This window comes from Loxodonta africana, chromosome 6 (assembly GCF_030014295.1).
Source record: "Loxodonta africana isolate mLoxAfr1 chromosome 6, mLoxAfr1.hap2, whole genome shotgun sequence".
NCBI classification, from domain to species: domain Eukaryota; kingdom Metazoa; phylum Chordata; class Mammalia; order Proboscidea; family Elephantidae; genus Loxodonta; species Loxodonta africana.
The window spans coordinates 4,736,640-4,749,065 of NC_087347.1; the positions used below are offsets into that span (position 1 = coordinate 4,736,640).

General features: G+C 50.8%; 1 protein-coding gene across 7 annotated transcripts in view; it reads right to left on the reverse strand.

Moving 5' to 3' along the window:
- Nucleotides 1–884: 884 nt before the first annotated feature.
- Nucleotides 885–12,426, reverse strand: part of UBE2F (ubiquitin conjugating enzyme E2 F (putative)) — a 45,019-nt gene continuing 33,477 nt past the window's right edge. For 2 of the 7 annotated variants that reach the window (XR_010322200.1, XR_010322199.1), the window contains 3 exons: nt 10,663–10,725; nt 6,820–7,049; nt 4,203–4,958 (listed from right to left, as the gene is read on the reverse strand). Coding sequence is in view for 2 of the 7 variants with exons in the window: in XM_064286458.1 (XP_064142528.1) it covers nt 4,908–4,958; nt 10,663–10,725 (114 nt within the window). In the remaining 5 variants the exon portion in view is untranslated. Of the gene's footprint in view, nt 2,541–4,202; nt 4,959–6,819; nt 7,050–10,591; nt 10,726–12,426 lie in introns of those variants that run through there. The other 5 variants (XM_064286458.1, XM_064286457.1, XR_010322198.1 and 2 more) reach the window with 4 other exon arrangements.

The following is a 12,426-nucleotide window of genomic DNA, read 5'->3' on the forward strand; positions in this document are numbered from 1 at the left end:
CAGGGGTGTGTTCTGGGGGCAATGGAAAGACAGCATGGGTTATGTTTCAGAAACCCCTCTCTGGCAGCAGGGTAGGAAAGACATGGGGGAGGCCATCCTGTTTTGGTCTCACCCAGATGTTTGGGCAGACCTCCCTCCAGCCCGCTGCTCTTCCTCTCCCTCTACTGTCTCTGCCACATGGCCGTTACTGGTCTGGCAAGGCATGCAGCGATGGCAGTGGGATTCATGGCATCGCTGGACTCCACCTACCCCACCCAGAGCCTTACCAGTGTTCCCCAGAGACAGGTTTTCTCTTTGCAGACTTTAGCTTGAGGCTGAAACCTCTCAGGAATAGGGAACAAGGCTTTTTACACACAGTGCCGCATCCCGCTTCTAGCTCCTAAACCTTGACACGGGAAGGACGGACATGAACAGAGTGGGAATTAAAAAAAAAAAAATGAAAAAGATGTTTAATAAGACCAACTGGTTTCAGAGACAAAATAATCTTCGAACACTGAGCACCAGACACCACATGGGGTGACGAGTTGCAAGGGTGAGGTCTGACACTGGGGTGATGAAAATCCAACACAGAAAAACACAACCAATGTGGCCACTTGAGCCCAGTAGGCTAGAGGTGGCCTGGCAGGCACCACAGGTCATCCGGGCAGAGACCAACCCACATACACATGGGAATTGCGGCCTGAAGGCTTGATGAGGAGCCCAAACGAGGAGCCTAGCCGTGCCCAGCTGCCGTGCAACCCTCCTTTCCAGCTCAGGCGCCTCCCTGACAGGGTCTACCCGTCTGCTGTGCAGGTGTCCTGCTGACTGGGCTCCTTCAGCACCGGGAACTCTTGGGCATGCGTGGTCTTTACAACTGGCCCCGTCACCTGGAGGATTTACTGGAAAAACTCTGCTTCAGTGAATTTGACAGTGAAAATGGATGAGCCCTAGCTGAATTTTTTTGAGAGAGAATTTCTTACATTGTTCAAGGTCACCAAATAATTAGACACTCTCAGTGCAAAGCCCTGGTGGCACAGTGGTTAAGCGGTTGGCTGCTAACCCAAAGGCTGGCATTCTGAATTCACCAGGCGCTCCTTGGAAACCCTAAGGGGCAGTTCTATTGACTCCACGGCAACGGGTTTCTTAACAATGCAAGATCCCCGAATGCCTCCATCACTGGGTTTTTGGGAAAACTTTTCTAAAATCACAATTCGATCAGTTTTGGTAACCCATGGACACCCACAAGAGTGGTAACTCAGCTACGCAACATGGACTTTTCTGGATCGGCCCCTAACAAACTACTGGCTCTCGGACTGAGGCAGGGCTACAGAAGGCAGTAGAGAGGTGTGACAGGCCTTCTAACTCCTCAAGTTCTTCTCTGGCAAAGGACAGTAAGGTATTTCACTAAGACTGTGTATTAGCATCTTAGTAGACATTTGTCTTTATGAAAAATCATGAACTTGCAGCAAACCTAAACTTAATTCCCAGATTAAACATTTCAAGTGGATAATGGTGAAAGCAATTTTGGAATAGAAAATATACTAACACGCAGTGAACTGCCTTGTTATCAAGTCTTTAAAGATCCCAATTAGTGGCTTACATTTTCTTACTTGAATTTTTACATGAAAAAAATTTGCTTGATACCAACAAAAAACCCGGAACAGGAATTGTGATGTTTAAAACCTCCTAGTATGGAGGCCCTATTTAACAAAGGTAAATTGGAATGTACAGAGCGCCGTGGGCTTTCTAGGGGAGGAAACTGGAACAAAACGATGACCAATTTCTAGGTGTTTCTTTGACGAAGGGGGCAGGGTAGCCTCAGGGAGAGTGGGTTTATTTACTGAAGACAGTTTTTGGTGATTGGCACTGCCTGGAGTTTGCCGTCTGACGTTTTTCTGGAAGCTCCAAAGCCAGAGAAGACATGCTGGGTCTACAGATTCTGGCCCGACTAGGAGCAGGGGACGGGCACTGCTGCCTCCTGTAGCCCTAGGTCCACGTGGGAACTGCGTGGCCGAGTGGGAAGAACAAGGGAAACATGTACTTTGAACAGTTTAAACTGCCAAACACTGTTAGCTCAGGGAATTGAAAAGTCAAGGTCAGGCTGGGTTCAGGGTCAAACAATGACATATTAAGACACAAACTTCTTCATTTATCTCTGCTTTTCTCTGTGGTGACTTTATTCTCCAGCTTCACACAGAGATGTAGAATGGCTACCCGTAATCCCAGGCCAACAGGTTCAAATCCAGGAGAGAGTATTCCTCTATGAACAACCCAAGCAAAAGTGCCGTTCTTTTTAAAGACTCTGCACTCTGGAAAACGTTCCGGCTGCTGGCGATCGTCTGACCCAGCTCTCTGCAGTTATGTCCACGTTGGACTGCAGGGACTTCTCTCTAGCGGACGGTCACCTGGGCGAGTCTGCAGTTGGGGAAATCATACCAGCAGCCTTCTGAGATCTCAGGGCTTGGAGCCCAGGCCAGGATTGTGAGAGTTAGCTGTGGCTCCCCGGACGGTGCGCTAACATTCACGCCCTTGATCAGAAACAAGAAGGGCAAGGCCCAGGGCTGCAGAAGCAAGGAGGGACAGAGCCGGGTCAGTGGTGGACCCCGAGTAAGGGCTGTGCCTCTGCTCCTTAGCAGGAGGATGGCAGGGGGGAGGACCCGTGCAGTGAGATGCTTAAGCACAGGTAATTGGGGGAGGCAAGCCTTTCCCCCCGAAGCCTGAGGCCTATCCTGAACTATTTCCTAAAATGTGCTTGGAAAAATATGAAGCTTCTGTATTGAATTCAAAGATGCACTCACAGCACATTTGAAAGTCAGGACACAAAGGTTTTTTCCATCCACCGATGCCAGGGGTGTCACCTCCCCAAGGCCCACCCTGCCCCCTCCAGCCCCAGACTCCCACCCCCAGCAGTTTGGAAATCATATATTGCCGGGTTGTTGGGTACACAGGCCAGAACCACAGTGCTGCTCTGGAGACCCCGAGAAGCCAGAGGGTCTGGACATTAGGGTGAGGGCCCAAGGCTTCCACTGACCAATCACCCAGCACAGGACAGCTGCCCCCTGGGATGGACAGGGGTGGGTGGCTCCTTAAGGCAGGTATGAAGACAATGGAGGGATGAACCAATTACCTGAAAATGTAATTTTTGAAGAATACTTTCCCCTGGTCACGTACCATTCTATTGTACAAATAAGCTGAGGTCAAAACTGACCACTGAGATTGGCCCTTTCAGTGTGGTCCAGGAGGCACACCAGCTTTTGTAAACCACCCTGAATAAAAGCTCCCATGGACTCCAGGCAATGGATCACCTACAGCAGTGAACTCCCACCACCGCGGGACTTGTAGCGACTCGGGCCTGGGGTGGGTACCAGGGCAGGAAGCGGAACTCCTGACCCGCCTCGCACACGGGCAGCTCAGAGCTGTCAGGGAGGACGCTGGGCGACTCTCCAATGACAAGTGGGCAGTTCCAGTGCCCCTCCCAGCCTCACAAGGTGGGGCTCACTGTGCTCCCTGGCAAGCCTGCATCTAGAACGCCCCCCGCCCTGCACACCCAGAGTACGGGCCTCCAGCCTCCATGGAGGGGCACCTTCCTGATTATCAACGGGGGCATGGCCTGCCTCCCCACCTGCTCCATCTTGGTGACACGCGCATTTCACATCCAGAGGACGTGAAAAGGAGCATGGATGACAGGCCGCAGGCGTCAGACGGGGAGCCTGGATGCAGGCAGCCAGTGACACCACACGAATATCTAGCCTGTGTGTGATCTCGCTGGCTTTCTTGTCTAGATGCTGCCGTGTTCTCACTCGGATGTGTGTTACCCTGCCCGGTGCAACGCCCGCTCCTCCAAGGCCTGGGAGGGATACCCCTACACAGTGCTGGGGACTGTGACACACACAGGAGGCCACAGGGATGCTTCAGATAGTGTCATGTGTGTGGCTCATTCCTGCAGTCTCTCTCCTGTCCCCATGGGACAGAGAGGGCCCCGCTCTCTGATAAAGAGCTACAAGGTGGCACCTGTGGTGTGCAATTATACTATGACAGCAGACCCCCAAGCCCCTGCTGGGCTGGGGCGCTGGCAGCTTCCTCTGGGCGACGTGTGAGAAAGGGCTCCCACGGTTTTTATGATCCAGATCTACTGCCAAAGGGCTCCGAACCTTCTTACCACACCTGGTCCTGAAAGAACTGATTTTCAGAGCCAGATTCTCACTGCGTGTGGACAGAATGAATCATGTCTCATATTTGCTTTGTATTTCTCTTCAATAGTTGCTTCACCCAACATCTGACTGCTTTATACAATGAAAATACAAACTAAATGAAAATAGAAAAAAATAATTAAAGCATTGAACTGTACAAATTACAAATCTGTTCCAAAATATACTTACATTAAATAAAATACGCATCTCAGTAGGGTGGGCAGTTAATGAGTCTATGCCTTCAGGGAAGCTTCGGGACACTGGGCGGGCCACAGTCCTGCGGGGAGCTAAGAGAACTGTCATCCGAGCACGGTCTGTGCGAGCTTCTGTCAACCTGCGGGTTACACTGAACAGTCGCTAGCGGCACTTGTGCAGGAAACGGGTCTGTTTGGAAAGGGGTAAGCAAGCTCTAGCCTCGCTTCTGAGTTCATTAAAACTTCGCGAGAATCCCATCGGCAGCCTATACAGTATAGTTTCAAACACAGTGAACATGTTAAGGTAAGCAGACAACTCTTTAGAACCCTACACACATTTTCTTGCTGTATTTATGCTGAACTCTCCATCTAACACGGGCAGTTAGGAAGCTTTTCTTCTTTTCGGTACAGCGTGGTCGCGGGCTGGCACGGCCCAGGGGGTGGAGAGGGCACGTGAGGACGGGGAAGGAGGGGCTCGCTCTGGCTGGTTAAGTGAGAGACAAAGTGATCACGCAATCCCTGGTCCTGCAGGCCTCTCCTTGTATCATCTTGCGTAACGCTTAATGTACTCTTCCACTTTGTTCCGGAAGTCCTCCTGGAGTCAAGGGTCAGGGAGAAAAGGAGAAAGAGGGCGTGAGTTTGCGAGAGGAAACCGACCCTGCCGACAGTCAGATCCACTGTGAGTGGTGTTGCGGGCCTGGGGATCGTAGCCTTGCGGGGCACGAGCTCGTCTCCCCACTACTGGTGCCTACTGTGTGCAGGCTTGGGCAGGACAAGCTGATGGGGACGGAAGCAGCAGCTCTGATGGGGGAGTGGGGTCAAGGCCACTACAAGTGTGCGCGAGCCGTGCTAGCTGCACCCAGGAAGAGCCTGTCTCGGACCCTGCTGCCTTTAAGACGAGCCACTCTTCATGGCCCATGACAGCCCCACCAGGGCAGGAGTGCTGTGGAGTGACATCATCAGGCAACAGGGCACTCAGAGGCCCCTGGGTGGCATCCTCTGGGGGGAAATGGCAGCATGGGCCTAGGGATCCCCGCGACTAGCAAAAGGAGCCTCCTCAGATCCCGGAACCCCCCACTCTGCTCCCACACAAGGTTGGACGCATAGCCCCTTGGCCATGCAGGAGTGAACAAGGGGCCTTGGGAGCTGGTGTGGAACGCAGGAGCTCAGCTCAGCTTCAGTGGCAGGACACTGCGATCTGACAGGTAGTTCTCAGCCCTTGATCCTCCACAACAGAGCCACAGGGTCACTGATGCCTATAGGGCCACACCACCTCAGTCCATCAAGGACCATGTGTACTGCCATGCAGCCCCCACTTTGTGGGGACACGTCACGGGTCTCCACAGGCCCAAGCCCCCCTCAGCTGAGTGCTAAGGCCTGGGGGGCAGGGTCTGGCCTGTGGTTCTGCATGTTCCTCCACATCTGGCAGTCAGTGGGAGCTCAAGCGTACACCCCGGTGGTGAAAGCAGCCGTCGGCAGCTGGGGCTGCCCTCGGGGCACGGAGCCGGCTGGGCGCCAGGCCCACTGAGCTCTCCTACCTCCGACCGCCCCCCCACACCTAAGCTGCACAGTACCCCTTCTGAGGGCGGTGAGCCACGGCTCTAACACGGTGGGTGGTCAGGTAGCCTGCTCAGGGCCTCCAGGTGAGAGTGGTGAGCTGGGTCTCACAGGGCAGGCTGACGGCAGAGCTTCGGCACCACCCACAGGACGGCAGGCAGAGGCTCCACTTGGCTGGGTAAATCCCCACCACGGCCACTCCCAGGGTGCCGGCAGACAGACGGTGATGTCAGCTCACAAGGGGCCCTGCACAAGCTCTCAGTGTGTGAATGGAGACCCCTTAGACCCTGCCCACACTGCCCCTGCCACGGGCCCAGTCTCCATCCCTGTGCCCTGACATGGTGCTCAGGACAGAGCCGGGGCCCACAGGCTGTGGGGAGCTTCCCTGCTCTGCTGTCACCTCCCGCCCGAGGCCCAGGAGTCTGCAGCTGCCGCCTGGGCTCCGACTGGGGCTCTCCACAGACCTGTGTGGCTGTGGGCCAGCACTGCGGTTCTCGTGCTGGGCAGAGGACAGGTCCTCCCCTCATGAGTGGTGATGAGAAATCCACGTACTCTACGTGAACTTAATTACTGGCAGAGACCCTAGGTATCATGAGAATTACATGTTCTCTGGTCCCCGGCACAGGCCATTCAGGGTCACCAGGATGACTGCGCCCCCACTGCCCTCCTGGCTCCCTCTGCTCCAGCCACACTGGCCTCCTCACTCTTCCCTGAACACTGGAGCTGGCCTACCCCAGGGCCTCTTCCTCTCTGGACTCCTCCCTGTACCCACATCAGCCCTGACCACCCCACTATCACCTATCGCTATCATCTCCACACTACAGTTTGTTCAGCATGCCCCGCAGGAACAGGGACTGTCTGCTGTGCGCACTGAGCTGTCCCAGCATCAGGCACCTCACCTGGCCCGTCACCAGCGAACAATCCAAGCGTGTGGAATGCGGAATGGGTGAACACCAAGTGAGCGGCAGTGCAGCTGCCGACACAGCATGAGGACTGGGGGGCTGGGGCCCTTCTCAGAATTCAGGTGGAGGCATTGCTGTTGGGGGGTTTGAGGTCCATTTTACTGGGGTTACAAAGTTTAGAAATTGCAAAATATTCCCCCTACTTCATACCAAGAGCAGAAAGCAACCTTCAAAGAAAAACAAAATGAAAGACAATTAAACAACTTTCTTTGCCTGAACCTGCAGCTTTCTCTCCTTGAAAAGTGTTCATTCTCAAGGTCCAGTGCACAGGGCTGCTGACAGACGGCTACTGCGTAGGGCCGAGAGGAGCAAACCATCTCTCTTTGAAAAGGCATGGGGCTAAGGACACACTCTCTGCCCACAGCACTGCCAGATAACACGGTGCCTTCAGGACCACGAGGACGGCAGGTGGTGTGCACAGGTGTGGGTGGCAAGGAGCTGGGCTGCCTCCCAACACCCAGTGTTCTGTATGAGTGAGTGACACCCCTGGGCAGAAGAAGGGTGTTGAGCAGCCACCAAGAGAGTCATGGCCAAAGGCTACCATAAGGGTGCAGTGGCCGCCCTCCCACGGCCCCATGCACCTCCCTCCATAGAGTCACCTCGTGTGGGGTTGACTGCTGAGGGTGGCTTGCCTGGGGACATCACAGATACTGTTGTCACCACAGCCGTCTCACACCCCAGGACACTCCTCCCCAGGACCCTGCTGCCTCTGGGCATCACACAGAGCTCAGCCTCCTCAGCAGGACACTGCCTTGCCAGTTAGCTCCTGCCCTACCAGAAACACCCAACACCCCATAGCGCTCCCGGCCCCTCACCCTCAGGCTGTGGCAACTGCCTCCCTGGGCTGAGACACCTGTCCCTGCGGCACTTTGCTCAGGGTGTGGTGAAGGTTAAACCCAGCACATCTAATCCCCACGCATCCAGGCACATAGCAGTTCTTAAACAGAAGCAAGTCCTCTGAGCCTTGCGCACAACACTGAGAACCAACGAGACAGTGTGTGGACCTGTATTGTATGTTCACAGCCTGCATCAACCAGCCCGAGGCAGGTGGCTGACTCCAGGCTGGCAAGGATTCCAGAGGGAGACTATGATTCAGAAGACGAAGTCTCAGGCCCAGTAACTACATCCAGTCACCATGATGCTTACGCTAAGGCCAAACTCCTTTGTCCCTGAGGGGGCTCTACAAACTTTAAACAACTTCAGTTGTGGCCCCGTAGGGACCGTCTGTGCACCCTCCACAGGCTCCTAAGGCACCTCGATGCTGCTCGCTGAGATCTGTGTGCAGAGTCGACCCCACACCTCCGGCCCGGATGGCACTCCCACCGTGAAGCTTCCCACGCTCCCCCACGAGACAGACTCGCAGAGCCCGCTGCCTTGAACTCAGGGGCATCTGACTTCAACAACTACAGTTATAGCAGCTATGGTTTTGCTATACTTCTCTTCATCCCAATGGGTTTTGACATTTTATTTCTAAGTAAGTTGTCTTTTTATGTGTCTTCCTGGAAACATCTTGAATCCATGTGTAAGTGGACAAGATGGAAACAAAGTCTAATAGACCAGTTAGTCGGACAGAGCCATGCCCCTGGTATTTGCAGAAGTGATGGACCAGAGGTTAACACCCAGCAATATGCAAAGACCTTCTAAAAATCAATAAGGAAAATCAAAATGATCCAATAGAAAAATGGCTCAACAATATGAACAGGTAAATCACAGAGATACAAACAGCCAATACACATTTATGTAAAAAGACACCCCTTTCTAGAAGTTCAGAAAGTAAAGTAAAAAGTGATTTTCACTAGCAGTTGACCGAGGGGCCCAGAGCCAGGAGACGGGCCCCCCTGCTGCCCAAGAACAAACAAGCTAAAAGTTATTCAAACTAAGGACACACAGGCACTCCGGCCCAGTTTTGGGACTCTCTTCTGTAGAAATGAAAGCACCAGCATGTAGAAATATGTGTACAAGAGATATTTACCACATTATTGTTTGTAGTTGAAAAAAAAAATCACGGGGAAAACCCAAATGTTCACCGCTTATGCATTGATCTGGAGTGAAAAAAGTTAAAAAAAGAAAAGAAAGAAATAGAAGACTGAGTAACGAGTACGATCCTACCATTTTGAATAAAAGTAAAAACCAAAAAAAAGATGCCTTCATGTGTCTAGCTCAGTGAAAGGTGTGCAAAGGAAACAAGCACCTGGGGGCCAGGGTTTCTTCTTTCTCCCTTACACGTGTCTGAGATTTCTTCACGTAGCCTCACACGTCTGTGATGTCTTCATTCTCCCACACACGTGATTTCTTTATGTAGCCTCACGTCTGTGATTTCATGTGTCCTCAAACACGTCTGTGATTTCTTCACTCTCCCTCACACACGTCTGTGATTTCATGTATCCTCACACACGTCTGTGATGTCTTCATTCTCCCTCACACGTCTGTGATTTCTTCATGTAGCCTCACACGTTTGTGATTTCACGTATCCTCACACGTCTGTGATTTCTTCATTCTCCCTCACACACACCTGTGATTTCTTCATTCTCCCTCACACACACCTGTGATTTCTTCACGCAGCCTCACGTGTCTGTAATTTCATGTATCCTCACATGCCTATGATGTCTTCATTCTCTCTCACACACGTTTGATTTCTTCACTCTCCCTCATGTGTCTATGTCTGATTTCTTCAGGTAGCCTCACACGTCTGTGATTTCTTCATTCTCCCTCACACACATCTATGATTTCTTCATGTAGCCTCACATATCTGTGATTTCGTCATTCTCCCTCACACATCTGTGACTTCTCTGTTCCCCCTCACACGTCTGTGATTTCTTCATGTTCCTTCACATGTCTGTGATTTCTTCATTCTCCCTCACACACCTGTTGTTTCTTCATTCCCCCTCACACATATCTGTGATTTCTTCATGTTCCCTCACACGTCTGTGATTTCTTCATTCTCCCTTACACACACATCCGTGATTTCATGCACCCTTACGTGTCTGATTTCATTCTCCCTCACACACGCCTGTGATTTCTTCATTCTTCCTCACATCTGTGATTTCTTCGTGTTCCCTCACGCACATCTTATTTCTTCCTTCTCCCTCCCATGTCTGATTTCTAATTCTCCCTCACACACATCTGTGATTTCTTCATGCCCCCTTAGACATATCTGTGATTAGGATCTCTGTTCCTTTACACGTCTGTGATTTCTTCATGCACTCTTACACACGTCTATGATTACTTTGTTTCCCCTTACACACACCTATGATTTCCTTCTCTCACGTCTGTGACTTCATTTTGCCGCATACGTGTCTATTTCTCATACACATTTACAATTTCTTCATCCTCCCTTACACACACCCATGGTTTCTTCATTCTCCCTCACACGCCTATGATTCTCCACATGTCTACAATTTCTTCATTCTCCCACATGCATATTTGTATTGCTAATAAAGTAAAAGTGGCCCGTTTCATACTACGTTCTATTGGAAAACCCCATCGAACCAATAGCACTTCTCTCTGACCTTGGGTAAAACACTTTTCTCTGAGACTACTCACATTACTATAACATAGTATTTACTCTGTTGCTGTTAGGTGTCACTGGGTCAGTCCTGTGCCATCCTCATAATCGTTGCTATGTTGGAGCCCACTGGTGCAGACACAGTATTTACAAATTGCTTTAATTAAATTCCAGTCCTGGATTCCACTATTCTCCATTTCTTACCGATCTACTCAAGAGACGGGAACCATCTTTGTGCTCAGGTATTACACTGAGTGAGTCCGTCACTAGCTCACCTTGTCCCGCAGATGGTGCTCTGCGGCTTCAATATTCAATGGATCATCAAAATTCAAGAGATCCTTAAAAAGAGAGAAACTCAAAGTCAGCATTGGGAAGAACCTGCTTTTCTGCTGTTACAAGTCTTCATACTGTGAAACGGGCAACAGAAGTCTAATTAGCAGTGGTAGAATGACCCGGACACTTGAAAAATTCCAGTAAGAACCAAAGTTCTTTGGAGGTAAGGGTACTATACATGACGGTATTTTCTTCAGAATGGGGACTAACGGTTGACTGAAGCTGGGGCTATGTGTACGTGGAATTCAAGAATTTGGTGAAAATGCAGGAAAAAGAAATCACAATTTCTCGTGCTATTTTTTACAATTGGAGGATGAAAACCACTCTCGTTATGAACATTTAAGAAACAAAAACCAAAGCTCCTTCATTAAAAATACATTTTCCTATTTTAATTTAGTCTGTGATTAACAACTTTGCCTTTGTGAGGCTAAGCTTTCAGTTCTGACCCTGTAATTCACCTACATGAGCGTCGCGCTCCATCCCAGCCATGATGCCATCTACAGCCTCACTGAGTGGGAGACCATGCTACTGGGCCGGCCTGTACCGGGGCCCTCAGGCTGGCACCAGGATCCTTTTTACCTCAGAAAAGCACCCGAATAGCTTGGCCCCCAGTCCCACGAGAAACACCACAGAACAGACGCTCAGCGCCAGATCAGAGGCTGCATCTGATCTTTATACTTCCCATTCTTCTTGAAAATCAGAGTAGTGAAATTTGTTCTTCTGAGTCACTACTTTCTACAATATGCCATATATAATGAGTCACTTAGAGACAACCATATTTCTCCTCAGAGCCACGTTAAGCTGGGGGGTTGTACTCCTGACTTGGAAATGAGTATAAGTGTGACCAATCCTATGTCATAAACGAAGCAAAGAAAATTATAAACCTCTGTGATCATTCACAGTTGTAAAATTAGACTCCAAGTCTCGGGAATGAGCAAAATTATTAGGCACATATTCTTTGAGTTTCCCAATGTACCATAAAGACTATGTAGACACACAAAATTCCTTATCCTCTTTACCGTACACATGACCTAAAGTGAATATTGGTTGGAATAACCAATACAGACTTAATGTGCACTTCTGATTGGCTCTCTGGAATTCAGAAGGCTTGGACGGAGCACTAGAAGAGGATATGGGGTGCTAACTTGGCTGCATCAGATTTCTTTAAAAACAAAAACAAAAGTACAAAGAGCCAATGCTTATTTCCTTCCATTAATTCTCCCACGGCAAGCAGTCAGTCAAAACTGCTTCATAAGCCACAGGGCCTGTGTGAGGTGTGATGGGTTCTGGGAGGATCCATGGGGCTGCTGATGACAGCGATGGGTGTGTGGACCCCTGGAAGGGCCTGAGCTAGCTAGCACCTGTCCTCATCGGCCCCTCAACCAAAGCTAAAGATGTAAAGGCTCAATATTACAATGCAGCACAACCACTGGGCAGATCTGAAATCACCCTCAACCTTGGTAGTTCATCCACTTCAATGAAAATGCCATGAACGGAGTCACAACCAAATCACTGGGCCAGCAGGACAGTGGGTGACGGAGCCCAGGTCTTGGCGGGAACTGCCTCCCTTGGGGATGAGGATGGTCCTGGAACCAATGGGAAGTGTGTGTGTGGCTGCTTGTGCCACAGGCACCCGTGGGGAACACCAATGGGACATTCGCCACAGGCAGAAGGCTGGCAGGGTGGTGAGGCTGAGTCTTGGGGCA